Source organism: Tachysurus vachellii, chromosome 3 (genome assembly GCF_030014155.1).
Source record: "Tachysurus vachellii isolate PV-2020 chromosome 3, HZAU_Pvac_v1, whole genome shotgun sequence".
Taxonomy (NCBI): Eukaryota; Metazoa; Chordata; class Actinopteri; order Siluriformes; family Bagridae; genus Tachysurus; species Tachysurus vachellii.
This window is the reverse complement of record NC_083462.1, coordinates 28,225,637-28,250,831: the sequence shown is the minus strand read 5'-3', so window position 1 is coordinate 28,250,831 and position 25,195 is coordinate 28,225,637. Positions and strand designations below refer to the sequence as shown.

Below are 25,195 nucleotides of genomic sequence, written 5' to 3'. Positions count from 1 at the left end.
TTTTCTTCAGGATGTTCATAGAAACTTCTGCGTTGCTGAGTGCTGTCACCTCAGACGTGAGCAGTGGTCCTACATTTATCTGCTCAGCTGCAGAAAAGGCTTGTCCCCCACAAATTCTGGATACTCAAAAGTGTCAATCATAACAGTTCTTAGACTGTTTTGACTCATACAGAAGTCAGTCATATTTTTTGTTAGATAAACAGCATGGCAAGGTATTGATGTGCATCATCGATACATGAATAGAAAGTTGTTAATGGATTGATGCAACACAAAATCATGAGATCCAGAGAGTCATATTCTAGTCTGACTTTAAAAGCAGAATTGTCTCCAATGCATTATGTTTTATGTGCCTAGTGCTCCAGCATATATATGCATGAAAAATGTAAAAGTAAATCTTCAGCTAATTTCTGATCAAGAAACAAAGCTTATGTAGGTAACGAGTATCATAAATTGGACATAATTATGAAAAGCAAATCAAAACAATTTCAAGCAATCATTGAATTAGAAACGTCTATAATGTACAACAGTAGTATTGTCAGTGTGTTGCAACTATACATAATTTAAAAATGACTTTGTAATATAGTAAATCTCTAAGTATCATCAAATCCTAGAAATTCAACTGGTCATACAAATTAGGGCAGTGTGGCATTTATGTTTTCAAAACACAGATGCAGTTTAAATTGTAACACAATGCAGAAACGTCAGCAGTCCTAGCACTGAGCCTTGGGGCATTCCTTACACTGCAGCGTCTCAACGCGGTTCTTCTGGATCATTATGCAGAGCTGGAGCACTAACTGTGGGGCGCTTTCCAAAAAGGTCTCAAGGAGACGAAGCATGTTCACATCAGCATACTCGTACATCATGGCCCAGTAGAAACGTCGATGATTTTCCTTTTGCCTCCGACTCTGTATGCCGAGGTACATGGTCCGGATGTACCTGCAGAACACAGATGTACAAGGAAAAGAAAGCAAGGACAGTCTAAAACTGTAGGAAACAACAGGGAATTACACTAACCATAGTTAGGTAAAGAAAATTCAAGATAAAGAAAAATCAAATATAAAGTAAACATTATGAAGAAAGAAAGAAAGAAAGAAAGAAAGAAAGAAAGAAAGAAAGAAAGAAAGAAAGAAAGAAAGAAAGAAAGAAAACAGAATAATCAGTGTCCGCTAATGTGGAAAAATAAAACAGTAAATTTACAGTACAGAAGGAACATCTTAGCTATGATTTATTCAGGTTGGGTATTGCAAATAATTTATGGTACTTGGCTGAACTATGCAAATATCATTTTCACACAGTAGGATCTGACAATAAGATGATAACATGTAGACATTGCACCATTGCATAATCGAACAATCAGTAATAACAGTTCCTTTTGTGGCTTACCTCTCTCTCTCTCTCTCTCTCTCTCTCTCTCTCTCTCTCTCTCTCTCTCTCTGTGTGTGTGTGTGTGTGTGTGTGTGTGAAAATGGAAATTTTACTTATTGAAATGTTATACTTATTGAATTTACAGTCATTTGAAATGAATCTGTTGAATTATGAACTAAAATTAGATTACTGTAGTGTAAGCATGCTGAGTGGGTGTGTTTGGTGTGTGATGTTCCAGAGGATCCTGCCAAAACACAAATGGCCAGTAGGAGGCAGGCGTCTGTCTGGGCAGGCATGGAGACAGAGACGTGTTAGCAACCATCTGGAACTGATAGTCTGAGATCAGACGTCTGGGATCCCACTGTTATATTAACCTCTGAGGAACAATTACAGAACAGTAGAACAGTCACCTGACTGCTGGAATAATTTTGTTTCTTGAGAATGGGAGAGTAATTAGCTGTTTTTAATAAATGTAATCTAAATATCCTGAAACAGGTATAAGCAAAGCAAATGATATTGCATCATTAATTTAAGGTACAACCATAAGGTCAAGGTGAGGTGAATGGCACTCACAGGATTACTGCTTACTCAAGCTAAAATTGCAAAAATGGCTGTGGTGCATGTGTGGCACCACTAGAGGGTACATTTCACTACTTTGCAAGATTTGCTGAATGTGATACACAGCTGAATTTAATGCTCTGTTTCTCTGGAGATTATTATGATCCCATCCTTCATCAGGGAAGTTCAGGACAAAGCAAACAACATCACTGAGACTTCATTTTTAACCAAATAGATTGATAATAAAATAAAATTCAGTATTTCTAGTGAAAGCTGATGCGTAATAAAAGAGTATTACCTGCTAAGTCTTCCTGCTCTACAGTGAGGTAGTGGAAAATCCTGCCTCCTAGATGTGAGGGACTTGCTATTTAAAGACTGAGGCTTCACCTTTGGATAATTATGAGGCTATTATGTATTTCCTGAGTCTGGATGTTTAAAAGCATGTGTGAATGCATGACAGAAAGACTATGAATTAGACAGTGGCAAAAAACATACAGTTATTACTCAATTCAAATATTTTGCTCAGATCCAAGCTATCAAGCTGGTTCACGTTAACATTTCTGTGACACCCAGATTTGTCATTAATGTGACTTCTGGCTTAAACTCACTCACTCACTCATTTTCTACCGCTTTACCCTAACTACCTTGGGTCACGGGGAGCCTGTGCCTATCACAGGCGTCATCGGGCATCAAGGCAGGATACACCCTGGACAGAGTGCCAACCCATTGCAGGGCACACACACACTCTCATTCACTCACGCATGGATATACGGACAATTTTTCCAGCGATGCCAATCAACCTACCATGCATGTCTTTGGACCGGGGGAGGAAACCGGAGTACCCGGAGGAAACCCCCGAGGCACGGGGAGAACATGCAAACTCCACACACACAAAACGGAGGTGGGAATCGAACCCCCAACCCTGGAGGTGTGAGGCGAACGTGCTAACCACTAAACCACCATGCCCCCTCTGGCTTAAACTGACCTGCAAATTATCCACAACTAAAAAAATATACTTATCAAATGATACCTTTACAACAATCACAAACATTATTTATGCTGCAGATTTGAACAATGTAGATCTTTATCATTTGTTCGTTCGATCATTCATTTGTTTTGATGGATCCGGCACCAAACCGAGAAGCCCTTGATGGGGCAGGTATTGCATGTATAGACTAGTATGGCTTACCTAGATAAACCAAAGTAACGTCATGTCCCTGCACTCTCTGTATTTTAAATAGAATTTAATTTCAACTATATAATAATTATTTGTGAAAGATCTAGTGTTAGAGCACAGTACCTAAGAGTCCTACTGGTTGGTTAAGCAAAGCATTTGTTGATGATTATACATTAAACATATGGTCTTGTTAATGTACTGTATATTTTTATTACATTTTTTGTCATTTATTATAATTTTTCTCATTACTTTTGTCACATGCCTATTCATAAGACAACAATCAGGGAGGATGATGGCTAACATGGTTCTGACCTTTTTTAAACTGTTGCGCATGTTGCGTCACAGGGCAGTGGAACACACTATAAATAAAAGTGCAATCCTTCTCTTCCACATACATGAGCTCACAGATTTTTACGATTTGATTTTTACTGTGGTTGAATGTGGGAGAGAGAGTATGGCATCCCTCGCACCCAACCAATTTTGTACACTACAGTTGGCTGTTGTCATTGCTGAGATTCAAACACATAAATTCCTGACAACTAGGTGAATGCTTTTCAGTTGCACAACTCGGAAGTTATAAGACTAGACCTAGCATAAGAAGATTTTGGATAAGGCTGATAGGACTAGGATAGTGAATTTGGTGTGAGCCTCCACACTTTCTGTTTCGTTTTTAGTGGAGTGTGTTATACAGTACTACACTGTGTGTGAATGCTCTGTATGCCAATCAGTATGTATACATTTATTCACTTTTGAGGATTGAAATCATGTAACTTGTTCCTGAAGCCCAGCAGAAGTCAGATTCTATTCTTTGCTCGTTTTATATTTCTTTTTATATTCATGTAATTCATTAATAACCTCTGACTAGTCATTAACAGTTTATTACAGATTTTCCCAATTGTATTCTAAACCCTCTCTATTTTAAGATAGAGAGAATGATCTGATTGTAAGCTTTGTGTTGATCAGGAGGTTGACAGCCTAGAACCCCTCTGTTCCCTCTTCCCTCTCATGTCTGCTCCTTCCATTCCGTTCACCCAACATGCTCCTTATGCTTGACCCTTTCATGTTGTCTGCACATTATCCCTGTCCTTTTTTCTACTCTTGAGCCAGCCAGTCATGTTGCTGTAGTCCTGCTGAGGCTGATTTGAGTTTTGCAGTGCTTTTTTCATGTTTACATGGTTATATAATGTAATGGAGGTTTATTTCATCCAAAAACCTATCTGCAAGTGTATTCCTAAATTCTCGTAAAGTATACATTTTAAATCTCATTTAACATATAAACACTTAAAAGTGTTTGAGTACAGCTCTGGTTTTATGGATATTTTGGAGCCCGGAAAGCATTAGCAGCAAATTTAAACAACAATGCTTTTTGATTTTTTCTTTCTTTTTACAAACAATTCATAAAGGTTAAGCATCCAGTTTGAGCTGTAAAAGGTGTGTTCATTTACATAGATATACCTGACAAAAATAAAGGCTACCTGGCTTCTTCTCCTACTATACACCACTATAGAGGAAGTGAAAGTCTTCTTCCTTTGTTTTCTGTTGTTGAAAATTCACTGTTTTGTGGAATATATAAATATATGTTTGTGAAACAAACTTGCACTTGTTTTACTATTGTAATACAAGGAAACAGGAGCAGTAGATTTATTATTTTGTATTTTTATGACCAAAAACCTACATTTTATCTTGTATACACTATGCAACCATTATTTTCTTGAATATTCCTGAGTCAACTACAAACATATCTTTAAATGACTCTTGACTCCTTTATGTTTTTTTATCTTTACAAATTCATAACTATTTTGAATGAAACGTAATCACTCCCTGCCACTCCGCACTCAGATGTGGCTAATTAGAGCCATAATCATCTTTGTGTTTGTGGCAGAGCGTAATGGCTGCAATGGGAGCTGGTAATTATGAAGAAGAGCAAGGAACATTTGGTGGCAAACATTAGTAACAACGGTAACAAAAACGCTTCACTGTGGGCTCCAGTAAAGCACGTTATCTTCAGGAGAGTGAGTTTGATGCAAACGACATGTTACTCAGTACAGCAAATAAGGAAAAAAAAACCAATGACACAAAGCCGTCATTTACTTTTCATTTTCAGACATTTGAAGTTCTCTCAATTTTCCTGTGCTTGCATGTGGTGTGTTCTTTAGTTTGATTTATAGCAATATAAAGCCAGAGAAAGCCTGCCTGCACACCAGTGTCTCTAGTGCTGGGAAATCTCCGCTGGCACAGAAGAGCCTGGTTCATGATAATGATGTGAAGCCAGTCAAGCGAAGACAATAACTTGGAAATGGACAGAAATAGCCTGGCCTTAGCCTTCACAGCCTTCACTATTCCAGAAGGGAATAAAAAGCTGTAGTTCACATTTCTGTTTAAACCTTAGTGTTCACATCAGTCACTTGAGAACATTCCTCAGGCTTAGCACCATATGGTGAGGTTTGTGTATTCTTATTATGCTGCAGTTCTTACATATTTGCATAGTGCATGTTTTTAGACAAGGCTTTTAACGACTCTGGTCATGGATAGCTGGGTGCTGGCAAGATGTTGCTCAAGCCTGGAATCTCACTGGTCAAAAGATGTTGATTAATTTTCCATAACAGCATGACTTTACATATTTATGTACATACATACATTACATACATACATACATACATACATACATACATTACAGTACATACATACATACATACATACATACATACATACATACATTACAGTACATACATACATACATTACATACATACATACATACATACATACATACATACATACATAACATACATTACAGTACATACATACATTACATACATACATTACATACATACATTACAGTACATACATACATACATACATACATACATACATACATACATACATACATTAGAATGAAAGGTTTATTTATTGAATACCGAATTTAATTGTTTGGTAAATTGTTGTCTGCTAGCAGCCTCTCATCTTCATATCAGTGTGCTAACCATTTGTGGTGATAAATGATTCGACAAAAGTCCATAATACTCCAACTTAAGTCTTTTGTTAACAGCAAATAATCTGATGTAGATGAAACTAAAATCAAAACCTTATATGACTTATCTTTGAAAGACTGGGGCTGACTATCCAAGGCCATTTACACAACTCATTAGTGACTGAATGAAATATTTTTAAATTGCACATACTACATTAAGTAAGCTTAATAATTCATTTTCTTAAACTTATTTAATCACATAGGATCCCATGGTAAGCTGTAAAAAACTGATAAGCTGAAGTCGAATCCTAAGCCGCAGACCATGCATTAAATGCATAAGACCATTACAACTGAATTTATTAGTAATTTTTCAGACACTGGCCTCTTAGTATAGCCATGTATTGCATAAGATTACTGGGCTACAAGAGGCTACCCAAGCTTGACATATTAACCACCTTATGTATGATGCACAGCATCAACATGCATCTAAGCACAGAGCTGTCAAGAAGTGCAAGTAAATCAGATTGAAGTATAAGTGTGTAAGAGTAGCAACAAAAGTGAACAAGGGGATTGAAGAGAAATTAGGGATCAATAGCTCAAGCCTTTCAAGAGCTACATCATAACCTGAGGTAACATTTGGCATTCACTGACATTTTCTGTTAGTCTTGTAAATGTCAGGGGTGCTAGGAGACAAAGGCCCCAACACATGCCGGGGTCTCGTATTCCCTGAAATAATAGTGATTTTCAACAATGGCAAATCCTCAATTAACTCCATTTAAATCCTGATTTTGGATTTATATTACATTACTTTACAATAATTAACATTAATTTATTAATTAAAGCATGATACATATTCAACATGTAGCATCTTTACTGTCTGTGGTATTTTTTACTAGTTTAAATTTGTACACACACACACACACACACACACACACACACACACACACACACACACATACACATACACACATACTCCTAGTGTAAGCAATGAATTATCCTAGATTTCAAGGTAACAGTTCTTTCTGTGCATGCATCATAAATATCAATTCGTATTAATCTTAAATAAATAAAAAATTACACTTTTGCCATGATTGAACCTTCTTCTTTACGCATATGCTTTATTCAAATACAGTGAAACACTATATTCAGACCTCACTACAAAGCATGGAAACAGTAAACAAGATAAGAGCAAATGAATGGGCAAATGAGATAAATAAAATTCAATTACTAGGCTTCCCGTGGGAGGTGGATATTTTTCCATAGATGTAATTAAAGTGAAAGATCCATAATTCTGTGTAAACTCATGTAAAACATAAGTATGGCAATGTTAATATAAAACATACACAATATACACAATAGAAATCCACACATAGACAGGCATGTCTGAAGCCTCTCACTGAGTCTTGTTGCGGCACTGTAGCCTGAAACATGTTCCCATGAATTATTCGTGCTGGGATCATAGCGTTTGCTCACGCCTCGTTAGCTAGCCTGCACTTGGCATAGCTGGCCAGGCCATGTGTAAGTGTTCTGCCTGTCTGTGCCACTGATCCAAACTGTATCCTGCTGCACCCATCCTTTAATGACTAACGATTCAAGAAATTATTTAAGCATTGTTTTTGCATAATTAAGGCCTACTTGTAGACCAGGCATTGTCTGGATGGGAATTAAAGGATAAAAGACAAGGGTAAAAAGGTGGAGTAGAGATACATGTACTGTATACAAGCAAACAAGCTAAACTACACATGCACTTCATCTGTACAGAAACTATTATAAAAACAGACAGGTGCAGCTGAGGGTGGCTACATGTATGGGTAGCTGGCATAAATGGCCTAGCAGGGCTGAACCTTCCAGTCTTTTGAAGATAAATAGATATCAGTATCAGGTTTAATATCAGGACCCAGTGCAACAACACAACCAATGACCAAAAGAAACATACAGTGAGGTTTATGAAGAAGCAATCCTGGGGCTGATTTCTAGCTGGACCCATACGACCTCACAGTGACGGCTGTGGCAGGTGATTAATACACTAGATTTTCTGTGCATTTTGGCTGATTTGTTTCAGTTTGCTGAACAGTTTGAAACTTTGCTGACACATCTACAATTACTGTGAATTACGATGTCTGATCTAAATTGAATGATTTACGCAATTTCCCCTTAAAATGCCAAAGAAAGAGAAACTAAATGTAAACTAAGTACAAGTGACACAAAAAGCAAAAAAAAAAAAAAGAAAAGGGGGGGGGGGGGGGTGTTACACTACATGACTCTTTAAAGACTTTTAAATAAAATTAAAATTCACACAAGCAGTTGTGGGGCCTGTGGGGCTTAGTGGTTAGCACATTTGCCACACACCTACCAGCTTCAATTCCCACCTTCATGTGTGCTTAGAGTTTGCATGTTTTCCCTGTTCTTCTGGGGTTTCCCATGTGTACTCCAGTTTCTTTGCCCAGATAAAAGACATGTCTTGTAAGTTGTATGCTGCATGCATGTGTGTGTTTGTGCCCTTTGATGGGTTTGCACCCTGTCTTGTGCCCTGAGCCTCTGGGATAGATCCCATAGTTCCCCTGCAGCCCTGTGTTTGATATGCTTTACAAAAAAATGGATGGATGGCTGGATATAAAGCTGCCTGTCTGTCTTACACCATAATAAGTTTAATGTCTTAAACCATAATAATTTTACTGTCAATGTATTGAAAGATTTAAAATACTTTTTTTCCCTCCCATCTAAAACAGCCATCACTTATCAAAAGGAACATGAGGTCATTACCATGAACTCTGAGTACTACAGATTCCAGCAGCCATACTGACTGGAACACACTGCATTGAAATGATCTGGAGCTATGTGCGTAACCCCTGCTGAACACTACAGACGGCATCTTGGCTGCCTTCTGTGTGTGTTATGAGAAAGACATTTTCAGATGTGGAGAGGGTTGAGGGTAAAGGGCCTGCATGTCTGAATATGATTTTGTTTATGTAATTGATGAGAGGTTTATGTGTTTGTGAAGCAGGATTCATGACTCATCCAGTGAGTCACTCCATAAAGTTGAGAAGGAACATTGCTGAGACTGTCAATGAGGTCTGCTACACTACCTACTGCGAGAGCTCAAATTCCTGACCACCTTTTGTTTCTCTTTACCTTCTTGTTTCTCATGACTTTGTGCCTCTGTTCTGGTTCCCCTCATTATTCAGAATATGTTTAGCACTCTGTGTCTGAAGTATTTATAGCTACGGTCCTATTCACTGAGAGGAGAAGAAAAAAAGCATACAAATGGCAAGGAACTCAATTTGGGCTTTTATGAAAGTGTGACAGCGGCAGATTTAAAGGCTCCCAATCCTCCCCAGAGGAAGCAGGAAAATGCCTCATTTTAAGACAGTTTGAGCTTAAAATCTTCCCGGTGGGACACAAAAGCCTTTCTTTGTATCAGTGAAACCCACATAACATTTATGGCAGGAGACACAATGATTCAAATAAGCAGAGACGAGCCTTGAACTCTTTGCTGCCAAATAAAGTGTAGATTCTGATTATGCTCTAAATAGCCACTTTAATAGAAAAACATGTACACCTGCACACTCATGAAATTATCTAAGCATCCCATCATGTGGCAGAGGAGCATTGCTTCAAATTATACAGATATGGGTCAAGACCTTCAATTTGAATCAAAATCTAGCACATTCATAATGAAGAGACATAGTGGGGAAGCTATAAACACCATTAGCTAAGGGGTAAATGTGACACAAAACTGATTAGAGGCAATGAATTTGACTTTACCCCACTGCAAGTGATAGAGACTAAGTGAAAGAAAGGTCAAATAGAGCAGTGTACTTTGCGTGCTGAGACACAGTGAGAGAACAACAGAGAGAGCGAGAAATAGTACAGCACCTGAGTGAGCCTTATCCAGGCCCAGCATGCATCCAGACAAACCATTTTGAAAAAGAGTACCCAAGGAAACACAGAAACACACATACACAAAACATGAAACGTAAACAGACTCACAATCATTCTGATGCCGTACTGAATAGTGGTTTAAGAGCTTAAATTGGCATAAAAACCCCAAAGCTCACACTTATTTCTTTTTCTTTTACTACCTGACTTTTGGTATTTTAGGACACTTACAGGAATTAAACTAACAACCAGAGATGCTTTACATATGATAAAATGTCTGTAATTAGCCACAAAAGTAAGAGACATATTTCATATAGTTATTTCATCCTCTTGGCAGCTTCCCTTGCTGTATTCCCATAACAGGGGTCTGAGTATATCTGTGCTTGCATAATGTCCATGTGTTTATTCATGTATGTCCATTACTCACACAATATGTGTGGCTTAGATCACAGAAGCACTTTTACAGGATGTAATTAGGAAGGGGTTGAATGTTTAAAAGCAAGCCAGAGTTAAAAATATAAATTGCTATTGTTGTTGTCTGTTGTTGCCCTATTTTACTTGTCAGTGTGGACAAATTTCAGATATTGCCCCATTACCTTTTGGTCAGTGACGTTATCACAGACTACAGCTTCGTCAAAATCTGCAACTGTCTACAACTACAACTGTTAAGTGTATATGAATGCATGTTTGTGTGACTGTGTGTCTGTGTAGGAAACAGAGGCACAAGGAACTCTTCAGGAAAATGAGAGTAGAAGGAGAGAGACGTGCAGATTAAGTACATTAGACCTTCACTGACAGTGTTGTGACAGCTCCACAGCTCCTCACAGGTCTCACTGGCAGTAAACAACTTTCTTTGTCAAATAGTGACTAATGCACCAATGGAACTAAGGAATCAGCATGTGTGCCTCTTGTGGTGACAGCTCAAATAATTAACAACACTAAAATCTCTCTAGGATTTAAAAGGCATTTTTCGGGACACATGTTAGTGTTGGTCTTTTCTAAACTAATCTTCAAGCTAATTTCAATACTGATACAATAAATAGAGCTGAGTTGTATACCACTGACTCCAGTAAAGCTGGATTTTATTTGCAAACAGAAGCTTGACTCCCTTGGATCTGTATGTGTGTGTGTATTTGTGTGTTTCCCACAGTCTCACAGCTCCTAGTCATCAGTGGATCTCTGAGTCTCTCACACTCTGCCTGGCTCCACACGGCCACATTTTGTCACTATTAGCAACCGCCTGCTCATGGGGGCTGCAATGCTGCTGATCACATGACCATGAGCTCATCGTGAGAGGGAGGACGAGGGAGGTGGCAGTGACGAAAGCACAATTGCTTCCTTTTGGCAGTGCAAGCCACGGCCATGCAGTCATCCATTACCTCCCATTCACTGTCACCTGGACTGCCATATTAGTCTCTGATTAATTAGTTTACATCAAGGCTTTGGAGGAAAGACTCAAACCATATCATCATGATCAGTACAGAGTTGTGCTTACTTTTCTAACGAGGAAATATTACCTTGCCATCATCGTAGCAAACTGTCCTTATGCAACTTCTTCTAGACCCAGTGTCACTGTATGCTTTTGTCCTTGTGTCCTAGTTCTTGAGAAGAAATCCTCAGCTACAAAAAAAATTTACATGCTGCTCCTTAATCACAGTCAGAATGCACATGTGCACAGCTCTGTTGCCCTGGGGTTGTAAATAGTAGCAAATTGGGTAGAAGCTTCGCCCATTTGAATTTGTTCTCAAGCCAAAAAAACAGTGGCCATGCCTCTCGCTGGCTGATCTCCTGTAAATAGATGCTCTGCTCTCCTGTGGCTGGATACATATGAGTAGTAGATTAGCACTGAGTCCTTTTAACTGGTCCATTTATCTACACCACACAGAGCACACATGGCCTTACTGTACATGGCCAAGTTTCCCACGTGATCTTTTCCTGCTACTGTAGATACTCTTTGCCTTGTTGAAAAAATACTGTGAAAAGATTTTTTTTAAATTCCCAGTTGTTTGTAATTTTTTGTGACAGCAGTTTATGGTTTTCATTATGTTGATGAAATAAAATGGTTTGGCACAGGTACAATATGGTGATTATGGTTTTTGTGTTCATAGTGTCTTTTATAAAGGATTTTTTTTTAAAGGATTAGCTATATGGCCAAAGGGACACCTGACAGTGTTGTATAAAGTGCAGTATTAGAAAGCAATACTTGAGTAAAAGTACAAGTATCGTACTAGAAAAAGACTTTGGTAGAAGTGAAAGTTACCTTTTAGAATATTACTCAAGTAAAAGTCTTAAAGTATCTGATATATACTGTACTTAAGTATCAAAAGTAATTTTCTGATATTTAATGTACTTAAGTATTTGAAGTAAAAGTAAAAAAGTAAAATTTCAGTGATTTTCTGTAGGCATAAGAGCAGGGGCGGTTCTAGGATTTCATCTTTTGTGGGTTTTAGCCCTCAGTGAGAATTTAAAACAAGAAGAGTTTTATATTATATATTATATGACTACATAGTAAGCCAAAAGTTATGGTATTATTAAATGGCAAAAGTGGACACCAAAATTTTATGCATGATGTAATGATGCCAGTCTTGAATCAAATCAGTTCATGTATGTGATCATTCTCTACAAACAGTGTGTCCAATGAAAAAAATATTCACAAGACAAAGACCAAATCAATAAATGTTATTTTTTTATTTAGTATTGAATGGATTGTTTGCATTAATATTTTGTTTGTGCTATCAACTCTGGTAATAAGAATAGTGAAATTTCACTGCTTTTGGTTGGCGTCTTTGCGGCTTTCCGCCGATTAACGTTATAGATAAACGCCTCCAGCTCGGACTGCGCGTGCCTGTGCTTCTTCGTAGAGTGTGCGGCGCGTAATGCAATCTAGGAGCAGTGATTTGCCAAACCTCCCTTATTGCAGTCGCACACATTTCTTCTGAGTTTATTTTGTAGTAACGAGTAACGAAGACGCTTAGTGGCAATATAACGGAGTAAAAGTATACATTTTATCTAGGAAATGTAGTGGAGTAAAAGTGAAAGTTGACAAATTTAAATAGCAAAGTAAAGTACAGATACGTGAAATTTCTACTTAAGTACAGTAACGAAGTATTTGTACTCCGTTACATTACAACATTGACACCTGACCATCATACTCATACTGTATGTGGGCCTGCCTAAGTGTGAACTGGAACACTGACTGCACCCCAGACCTTTTCATCCAACATCAGCACTTGATCTCACTAATGTTCCTGTAGCTGAATGAACACAAATCCCCACAGCCACACTCCAACATCTAGACTTCTAAGAATGGAGGAGGTTATTATAACTGTAAAGGGGGAATAAATCTGGAATGAGATGTTCAAAACCATATCTGGGCTTGACTCTCAGGTGTCCACTATACCTGGCCATATTCTAGAGTATTTGATGGATTTCAGAATCAGGTTTAACTTGGTCTTGCTTTTATTTGAACTCATTTGGGCTCAGTCTTGACTAGATCTCAGCTAGTTCTGGTTTCAGGTAAGCCTGGTTAACAATGGCTAAATCCCTAATGTTGACCCATCATTGCTTCTAAACATATTTGACTGATTTTGACTAATAGACATTTCTGTGATATTTCAAGCTTTGTGTAATGAAACCACATAGTTATATATTAATTAGTCACATATTATCCCCACCCTGTGCTCAGAGTCCCCTCGGATGAGCTCCTTGTTCCACGAGATCCTGTGTAGGCTCTACAGACTATGAATGGATGAATGAATATATCCTAACTATTTAAAACCATTAAATACTGATAGTATAATAAACTACTTGGCCACTTCATACTATGAAGTGAAACATAGTTCATATATTTGGTAAGTCCGTTTTTGGTGCATGTGATATTTTGTGAAAACCTTGTATCTCATAAAAACTATTATTTTATTAATAATAATATTTATCATATTGACGAAGGAAAACACGGGAGTTTGCTAGGTGTGATGACTTTGGACAACTATAACAGAACAGAAGGTAACAAAACCATGGCAACTCCTATTGATTTTAAACACAAAGTCAAAGTGGGGGATTTCCACTGTATGGAAGAGGATGGATTTTTTTTTTGTTCCTTTGGAGAATGACAGCTCAGATCAAGCAAACAAGAGGCTTGACTAAGCCAAGATGAAAAGACAGAGCTTGACCTATTTGCCTTTCAGAAGCTTGCTAGCTACTGAAACTGACCCAACTAGAGTGCATGATACTGACATTGGCAGATAGTGAGAAAGAAAAAAAGAAATGGTGTCTTACTATTAAATGTCTCTTACAAAGATGTGATTCCCGGTGGTTTTTTGCTGCTAAGTTGGCCTGTGATCAGTGGCAGCTCACAAGCAAAACCTTTTCTGAGTTCCAAAGCACACAATCTTTGCCGACTGTTTGCTGGTGTCTGCATTTATAAGTGGGTGATTTGTCATTGTAAATAGCTTGATTCACTGCTGCGTTCTGCACAAAGAATGTTACTTTTTTCTCAAAAGGACTTTTTTTCCCCTCTGCATACCAGTTGACCAGGAAGCAGCTGTGTGACCTTTCCTGTGTTAAAAGAGAAATTTTTGGACTTATGAGCTATTGTGTTGAGTATAATGTTCCAGCCTTAAGACAAGTTGAGGAAGCTCGAGAGCTGTAGAGTGTGGCAATCACAAAAAAAGAAAGACAGTTTGAATGATGGGGAGATGATCTGAGCAAAAGAGCAAGGATGAAGAGCGAGAGGAAGAAAAGGCAAGTAAGACCACAAAAAGAAAAGAAGAACCCAGGAGGTAAACTAATCACCAAACAAGCAAGGCAATTTTCTGGCTCTGTGCCTCCACCTCCCCCCTTCTTCTAACCCTCATCTCTGGGGCTCTTTTGCTATTCCACTCACACACTCTGTCTCTCTGTCTCTCCCCCGCTCCATCTATCAGACTGTACCATTTCACGTCCACCCCCGCCCATCTCTTCTCTCAAGCCCTGCCGGACATATCCGCTATGCTTCTTCAGGGTAGGTGGGGGAATGAGTGACAGAGGGAAATTAGAATGAGAGAGGAAAGAGAAGTATAGTAGAGATGAATATGAATATACACCGTGTTTAACCCTCACTACAGCACTGGACAGAAACGGGAAATAGAAAATGTGTGTATATGTGTGTGTATGTGTGTGTGTGTGTGTGTGCATGCATGCGCGCATGTGCGTATGAGCATGTGTGTGGTAAACTAAAAGCATCATACAGAGCTCTCGCAGGGGGAGTGCTTAGAGAACGTCTGATAGCGCATATGTAATGTTTGAAGCCATGTTGATAGTGTTCCCTTCTCCCTAGGTGCATGTGGGTGCCCGCCTCACAGCTTAGTGGCGCCGTTCTGATGATGATAGATGTGAGTGCACCTCTGAACATCTGCATAGTCACTGGGAGGGGATTTCTCCAGCAAAAATGCACAAAATCAGTTTTGTATTATATTCTGCGTTCTCATCTCTGAAAATCCTGGAACAACGAACAAGCACAGAAGGATAAACAAGCACAATTACTGTAACACCCCAACACACACACACACACACACACACACATATATTTCATATTCAGTCATCTGAGATTTTGCCACTTACAGTGTACTGTAATGGGTTACAATTATTTAAAACTCCTGTAACAGATGTCTTTATATATATATGTTTGTTAGCTATTTTTCATGCCTCTGGAACCAGGTTTCCACAGTTACCAGGCTATGTTACCAGTTCTAGGCATGTACTGTCACATAGCGATTCACAGTGGCAGACGAACAGCATTGTGGCCTGAGGCCATCTCTCAACACTAAGCATATGTCCATCACTGCATGCAATGCCTCTGGGCTAGTGGGTCACATTGATCTAGTGGCACTGATCTAGTCAAATCAGGAATAGTAGATCATTTGGAATCAATAAGGAATCATCCCTATAAAAAAACCTTTAGATTCAGGAAACAAATTGCTAAAAATGAAAGTGGGCAATTCTTTGTTTCGCAATTTACGTGAATTAGGTTTTTTAAGGAATATAATAAGCAGACCGTTTTTGTTAGCAACATAATGTCAGAAGCAGAAAGAGGCTTGCAAATGCAGGTGAGCAGTATTACATCCAGGCAAACAAATCCAAAAGGTAAAAGGCAAAGTCAGGGTCAAAAACAGACTATGATCAGTCATGTTACTAGGGCTAGGATAATTCCAAAAATCCAAAAAACACAATGTTCAAATCCAGGTCAACCTGCACAAGGTAAGCTGCTTGGTAACCTTACAGACTAAACAGAGCAGAACATCTACTCAACATCAAAGAGAAAAGTTTTAAACAGTGGCTGTGATTACATGATATTTGGAAACAAGTGAGAGACATGAAAACTAGATTTTTAAAGTTTGTCGCAACAAACTTTGATGTTGGCTTTGACGAGGCAAGTATTCGCAAAGGCCGGCGCTTTTTGGAGGCAAGTGGACATAAGGATCAGTGTTACTTTTGGAGGCAAGTGAAATCTAATGGAGCGCTAGGGTGCCAAAACATTTGGAGGCAAGTGGAGACGAGCATGTGACGTCATCCGAAATCCTGTGACGCAATTCCACTCCTTGGGCTGAGTGTTTTGATATGCCACATGTCCATGTTGTGCTAATGTTTTATTTTCATGTGACATCACGTAACGTCATCAGAATACCCGTGAGGAAGTTCCCCTCATTGTTCTGAGTGTTTTGATATGTCACATGTCCATGTTGTAAAAAGTTTTTTGATATTGCATAATTTGGGGGCGGGGCTGCAACACAACCGGAAGGCCAGTCGGTACACCAATTTAAAAGTTTGTTCAGAGTGTTACCCTAAAGGAGCTGGCCGAGTTTGGTGTAGATAGTTCAAAAGCTTGCCAAGTTATAAACCTCCAAAAATTTATAATGGGACTCTATCGGAAAAAGGGCCACTTTGAGACCTGGTACCGGAAGTACCAGAACTCGGATCGCTTAGAAAAGTAATAGACCAGGGTCTACAACATATCTGAATTTGATGCATGGAGTCTGGTGCAGTCATGCTTGTAGTCTGCAGTGCATTGTAAGGAATGGAGTCTGTGACTTTAGTGGATGTGACTCACAACATTAAAGAAGTCTCCGTGAGCCTGTGTGAAGAATGCACTAATGACTTGCTACACTTTCTAATAAGGCTTTGAGTGACATCTCTATCTGAGGTTAAGCCATACAACTTTAGTCAGGCTTCATACAAGTTGTATTAATTACTAACAACACTTTTGTTGTGAGGATTTACAACAAAGGATTCAAATGTCTTTGGCTCATCACTAAGGGCATACTGTTAGTGACTAGATTTGTGATACTTGTGTCTAGACAACCGCCTTTAAAGACAAGCACTTTCCTTTAATCCCATTAAAAATATATGTCAAATGATGTAGCATTAAAGTATAAAAGCAAGAGATAAAATATGGTTTAGGCTTAATGAGTAGGCAAGGATTGAAATGAACATCTAATAGTTTATGTCTAATACTGCATATTGTAAATATACTCACTGTCAATTTATATCGTCAATATTCTCAATTTAATAATATAGGTTCCAACCTTCCAGTCTATAAAATATGACTTGATTTAGCATACCATGTTTTTAACAAGGTAAAAGAAGTAGCCCTGTTTTCAACAAGGTACTAGAAGTAGCCTAATATTTTGGCAGTATGATGATTAGGCAGGTTCAGAAATTTTATTTTATTTGGTGTGCTGATGTAGTAAATTGGATATATGTAACATGAGATACAAAACTGAGGTCAAGCATATAGGATGTACTTTGCCTTGCTTCCATTATATTATTTCAAATTAAATGATATGTTCACTGATTTGTCACCAGACATCTGCCCATTTACAGCAGACAGAGGTCCTAAATTTGTTGCAACAATCAACATGCAACATAAAATAAAGATAAGTATCTTTAAAATAAAGATCTGACTGAGATGCCAAATCTTTGTATCTATCTGGTGAGCACCAGAATAAAAAATTAGCTTTTACAGGGTTGAATTCTGAAACACCATTTAGTTCTACATTTATGTAGATATTTATTACTGCCCTGAAATGCCATTATAGAAGTTTTGATTGTATTTACATGATCTTAAATTCAAATAGTAAAATTGCTGTATCAGACCTGCCAACGCTTATGTATTTTGTGTAGGAGTGCTACGTTTGAATTAAAATACACAAGAACACAATAATACAACAAAACAGCAGTCTTACATTACTTATTTATTTGAAATGCACTGAAGATTTTGGCCAAAAGATGGTAAATTTAGTAAACTCATAAACTTCCAACTAGGAAAGGCCAAAGAATTCAGAATTCCTATTTCACTAAGGTCGACACGTCTGCTAGAGCTTGCTTTGGATAAATCAACATACAGACATACACAGTGGTAAATTTATAGCACTGATTATACAGTCCATTTTGCTGGCTAGAGTACTGCAAGTAAAATATGAACATGGATGCATCCACTTTTCCCCTCAAATACACAGAGGTTGGAAATGACATATGTTTCTGATAAAAAAAAAAAAAATGCAACCCCAAGTTTTTTGTTTCATTCATAAAACTACAGCCATGGTTTGATTACCTTTGCAACACACACACACACACAAACACACACACACACACACATACACACACGCACGCGCACACATACACACACATACACATACACACGCACGTGCACACATACACACACACACACACACACACAAACCCCTTATCCATATTGATTTTTTCTGGGTGAAAGCCTGAAAAAGTATAGACACAGAAAGAAGGGAAGTAAGGGTAGGACAGTATGGTTGGAATTATTGCACTGGACTGACAAGACAATTTAGGTGATAGAGTGGAAAGAAAACACTGCATTTGAGTAATAAGGTAAGAATAAAATGATGGAATGTGATCCATGTATTCAATTCCTGAACACTCTTTAGTGCTTTTCACACTGAAATAGTTCCCTGGGTGATTGTAAACAGACTCCTGGGTTATCTTGTATGATGACTGCTCATACTTTAATAATTAATCCTGGCTATTTGTAATCTGACCTTTCACTCTGTACATTCCTAAACTCTAGGTATTCCTTATTAGCATATTTGCAGTGTCACCAACCATGATATAGTACATAGTACAACCTGCTTTCACATAAATGACAAAAAAAAAACTGTAAAAATGAAACTCTTCACTCCAATTGACGCATTTTCCCAGCACCATTCGACATAATTTTTCTCCCCTTAAATTCAGCACCTACATTGTTTCTCATTGTACACTTTTGGCACTGCAATGTGGATTTAAAAACTTCAGAGCAGTGTTTCATAACCCTGGGTACAATGCAGTTCTATCCCTTCTTCTAAGTGTGTGACATTCCTCCAGGATTAAACCTAGAATGAAAAGCCTTTTATTCCTACATCATTCTATCAATAACTGCAAGATTTTAGCAAGACAAACAGAAAGGAAATTAAGAACCTAAAACAGAAGGACTAACCTACGCAAGCAGAGATAACCACACACGATGTCCCGCTGTTATATCATTACTATTACCCACACATGCTGGGCATTTCAGTGTTCCAGACTGGCCTTTGAGTCAGACAGACAGATGCATTACATCAGTGACACTTAGTAATACTGGCATAGAGATGACTTTGAACTTCAGTACGTGGAAACCCACCCAAGCAGATAAACACGGTATCTCACAGCATCAAACCAGTGCAGAGAGAGAAAGTACACAGTTTGAACACAGTTTGTCTTTAATAGTTAATCACATTATTAAGTTTTGCTGAGAATGTGGTGGGAAAAGGGTACACACTCCACTTGAATAAGTTATACCATATTTCCATTCACTACTTTTCTGAGAACCTACATACTGGCGGCTGATTCACCATGATTCAGTCCACCACCCTGCCACTTACCAGCTCTCAGCTGGTGCACCCACATGCCCAAATACAGCCAGTTATATTGCAGCACAGAAATAGTCCTAGTATCATGTAATACTTGGTATTTGCATGTGAGACAATTGAAGTGTCTTTGCTTATGCTTATGTGTAAGGTCTGGAATAATCTTCACGTTCATGTTTTATTAAAATATTTTTGCTAATTGATCTGTTTTATTTAATTACTATCCAGTACAAATACGTTTAAGATTTATGATTTAATCCTTTAAACCTCATGCTTTAGACTTATTATTAGTACATAAAACACTTCCATGGAAATTTCCTACACCTTTTATTAAGCCCTTTTCTGATGGTCTCAACATTTTATTTTTTAATGTATACAAGTTCAGATAAACAATGGTAGTGGAGTCTGATTTCATGTCAAGTCCTTGAAGAAAGAGAAAGATATCATTAAATATTATTTTGACAATTTGCTTTTTAGAAGATTTACTTTTTAAATACTTTCATAGAAAATCATGTTTTTTTTAAATGTGAGCTTAAAACATTAAAAAAATTTCAATCATGTATGATCTGAGCCGTAAACAGAGAATGCAAGGAAATCAAAATAAAAAAAATAAATGAAGCACAGAAGTAACAAGTAGAAAACCAGGAATAATAAACAGAAAGCAAACCACAAGATGTAAACCACAGAACACTGGAATGGCAAAATAACCCACATAATGATCGGTGGTAAAAGAGCAGGTATAAATACATAGAAGTAAATAGGTGTTATCAACTCATGGTGGTCAGCTCAAAAGACAAGTGAGGGAAAGTGAGAGGGAAACGTCTGGACTCGATCGGAGTGTCGAACTGTGGTGGCTCTAGGATTGGTGATCAATAATGATAACTTTAAATGAATTGTATATTCAATAACATGTACTTTTTGTGATATACTGTATATCTGCATTAGAATAATCAAATCATCAAAAAAATTTATTTTCATAAGGATATAAAAAAAGATACAATATATTTTGCTCTGTACTCTATAAGAGAACCTCACTTACAGGTTATTTTATTAATACCCAAATTCCTTAACAAAAAAATAATAATAATTTGTAAATCCTGGTACTATCCTCTAGCCCCTCAATCTTCCTGAAGTGACAGTGGTGTGGAGGAGGAAGAGAGGCTAGAATGAGCGAATTGGGGAAAGTAGGCCAGTGTGTGTGTGTGTGTGTGTGTGTGTGTGTGTGTGTGTGTGTGTGTGTGTGCGCGTGTGTGTGTATGAGCCTAATCTAAAATGATAAAATCTTTAAAGATGACTGTGATACTGTTTTAGCCCTATAGCTCTCAGGAGAACCTGGAGTGTGACCACCTCACTGGAAACTCATAAATTTGTTTGGTGAAACACAGTGCTGACCTGCTTCCTAAAAATACTAATACAACTGTAATATTTTTGTGTCAAAATTGATGGTGTAAACAGCCTGTCTTCTAATTTGTCACAGTTGTTACATAACCAGCTTTTCTTATGCAAGAGCTAAGGCAGCATGACATTTGAATCAGTTCACCCTCCTCCAAAAAACCCAAGCCTCTTCTCACTCTTCAATCTAGAGCCATTTCAGAAAATGTCTGAGTGAGATATTGAGAACAAATTGGAGGAGACAGGCTCCTTGAAACTCAGCACTTTAAGCAGCAAAGAGGTGTTGATGCCATCAGCTAGCAGAAAATCCAGACAAGTCGCCACTTTCTCTGACTCTCTACACTGGCTCAAGCACCCATCCTTGACAATCTCACTCATACACTCACTCTGTTCTATCTCTGCTGGACACCTGGAGCCGGCTTGTTTCAGCAAGGAAAAAAAATCCTTCTCACCCTCTACCCTTTACCTCTTACCCCTTCCACCCTCTACCTACAGGCAGGAAACAGAAAATTAATTTTTCCCCTGATCACAGTTTTGTGGCGCCTGGAGGGGTGATGATTTCACCGAGCGGAGGAGCATAATGTTAAGAAGTGAGCAGAATATAGATGAATATGGACATACTACACTGCAGTGAGCTACGCATAAGCCACAAGACCAGCACAAAAAAGGCAACCATGTATTTACAGTTTTGGAAACTTTAACTTATCGGAACAGACTGTATTAATTAGGAATTAACTGTTTATTATATGTCACAAAATGGAATCAGCAAATAAAATGAACATAATTCAAAAACATAAGAGAGAGAGAGACAGAGAGATAGAGAGAGAGGGATATTGTGTGTGTGTGTGTGTGTGTGTGTGTGTGTGTGTGTGTGTGTGTATGTGTGTGTACACGTGTGCTTGTACACGTACACACGCACACCTGCTTGCCTACGACTTGCAATAGCCCCCTGCTGTTCTCACCTTACAGGCAGCATGATCACCACAGTGCAGCCCACGGAGCATGCTCAGTTAATGAGTCATTAGTGACCAGTGACTCAAGCTCTCTGAGGCTGCTCTGTCATCTGGGGTGTGCCGATGAGTGCTCTTACTGTCGAGGCTGTGACACTCCTGTGCCACTTACATACCAACATACCCTCGTCAGTATCCTTCCTAGTGTATGATGCTGGCAGTTAAAACAGGGGGTCAACAGAGTTCTGGGTCTTGAGGCAGGCCGGATCACAAGCTATGACGTCAAATTTTTGGAGCTTTTTGGAAGTGTGGGTTTACTTTACGACAAATAAGATTCAAAGGAATGGTTATACAGCCAGGTCTATCGATATTTGAACATTGACAAAGTTACTGATAATTTAGCTGTCTACTGCAGTATAATGGATGTATATTTACATCAAATGAACAGTGTAGGAATTACAGCACTTTTTATATGTAGTCCTTTCCCTTTTTTTAGGAACAAACTAACAATCATTAATAATTTTTTTAATTTTAACTTGATAGTAAATCCCTTTCTTTCCTGATTCCTTCCCTAGTGTTGCTCTATCAGGCAACAACAGCACCTCTCTTTAGTAACCCACTTGTTTCTGGGGCATTTTGAAATCATATCTAGACCGTTTGTCTGTTTATTAGTAAGTGAAATAATTGTGTTTCACACTTTGTTACAGATCAGAATGTTGGGGTTTAATCCCCAGCACCGCCAAGCTGTCATTGCTGGGCCTTTGAGCAAGTCTCTTAACTCTCTCTGCCCCAGAGGCTCTGTATCATGGCTGACCCTGGTCACTGACCGCAACTTTTTAGCAGGCTGGAATATACAAAAGAAGAATTTCATTGTCATAATTTATATGTGACAAATAAAGCCTTCTTTTGATCCTTTAAATAAAAATTTGTCGATGTTAATTTCCAAATATTTACAGACCTATGTTAGTGGATTATTACATTAGTGTAACCACATTATTGTTGCTGTATTGAATTTTTGTAATCAGTGTTCTGCAACACAAAAAACAGAAAACATATAATGCAGAAGTTTTATTGTATCACAATTATGCCAAAATCGGTACTTGACTAAATTACCCATCGGTCCTTGCATGTTACATGTCTCACTGAGCACTCACACCTGTTCTGCCTTCCCCTTAATCGTTAATGTTTCTGTGTTCTCATTACCACACTTGTGTTGGTTGTTACATTTGCCTTGTTCATAGCAGGCATATTTCACTGTTTTGGTTTATACTGTCCATTTTGTTGTTTCTTTTGCATTCGCACTATAAGGTACACTCGCAGATACACTCGCAGATACACTCGCACCCACCGCTGCTTCAAATCCTTGGCATACGCTGTATTTTGGCATGTACACCATGTTCATGAAAATTGAACCACAATAAATATAGAGAGACAAACATGTTGCTATTTGTTTGAAGAAATCTCAACTTTTATTGTATATTCTTATCACAACAGACCAACATTCCCACATTCACAATATTTGACAGCTTTTTTTCAAAAAAAAAAGGTGTGCCACCTTAGCCAAGCTTTCTCATTTATTATTTCGCTGTTTTTCATGAAAAGTATGATATTTTATGATTTTTGCCATAAAACAAACTTAAAAAAAATAATCCTGATGAGCATGAAATAGTCACATAAGTCAAATGTCAGATGTGCTGCATTGTTAGTGAAGATAATCATGATGTAATGCGTCATGTGATATTTACTCATTACTTGAATACATTACTCATTATTCTTACACTAATTGGTTTTGCTGACAAACACTTAAACAAAAGGATTTGGTGAAGAGAGAACAGCACAAAGCATGTCAAACATGCTTTTCTGACAACACTGACTGAGGATGAATCAGAGAGAAATGTAAGCGATGAAAATCAACAAAGGATGACAGCAATGTAAAACACTTATTTTATGACGAATCTTCGTTTCGCAATACTTATCTCTGTACTCAGGTCCATTTAATTCACTTCAGAGCACATCATGCTAAATCCACACACAAGCATGTGTTCTGTTTTTCTGTCTTGTCTCTGTCATGTTGTGTTGATGTCATATCTCTGTGCAGAGTATGTGATGTCCTCAGAGATGGAGCAGCTCTCTGTATTGCCTGAAGCTATACAAACAGCCTGAGACAGTCTCACAGGAGCTTCACGTCAACCTACAGCCACCATGACGTGAGCTACAGAGCAATGTAACCCTTCTCTCATCTCAATCCCCTACAGATTCAGAGCTGAAGAGCATAGAGCCTTACACTACCGACTTTACACACTGCCTCTGTTTCATATCTGCAATAATAAAGGCATTTCTGTGCCTGATAGATATGTTCCCTATGGAAAAGGAAAAAAGAATTTATTTTATTTCAAAGATACTTTTACAGGCTGAGAGACACCACAAAGAGCCAGACAACGGAGAACAGCACAAGTAGTGATTTCACAGTCTTAACTCTCAAGTGGGATGAAAAACTCCACTCTCCAATGAAATAAGTAGCCAAATCCAAGCAGATTTCAAAAGCGAGAGCTGATTGTCCAATGATACAAAGTTATGATACTGAAAGCTCTTGTTAGTCTGCCTCTGGCATAAGAGGATGGTTTTCCCATCCATTCATCTATTTATTTTCTGTTCTGACCTACACAGGGTCACATTGAACCTAGAGCCCATCCTACTATCAACCAACAACACATGTCTTTGCAATGTGAAAGGAAACTGGAGAACCCAGAGGAAAACCCTAAAGCAAGAGGAGAGCATGCAAACCCCACTCACACAGGGAAAAGGCAGAAATCAAAGCCCAACCCTGGAGGAGCGAGTCAATCCTACTAAGCCTTTGTGCCCCCACTGGTTTTATTCATGCTTTAACTCCAGAGCAGATGGAACCTTTCTTACTAAGTTGGTTGGATGATCAAGATATAATTATCTGTAATTTATGTATATATATCGCATCAAACTCACCAAGCTGTGCGCTTGGAGCTAACCATCAACAAT

At 38.2% G+C, this 25,195-nt stretch overlaps 1 protein-coding gene across 1 annotated transcript in view; it reads right to left on the bottom strand.

Moving 5' to 3' along the window:
• The window catches only part of xkr6b (XK, Kell blood group complex subunit-related family, member 6b), a 48,113-nt gene that overhangs the window by 6,054 nt on the left and 16,864 nt on the right, over nucleotides 1-25,195 (bottom strand). Inside the window, exon 2 of the mRNA XM_060866593.1 lies at nucleotides 740-936. Coding sequence (XP_060722576.1) covers nucleotides 740-936 — 197 coding nt within the window. The remainder of the gene's footprint in view (nucleotides 1-739; nucleotides 937-25,195) is intronic.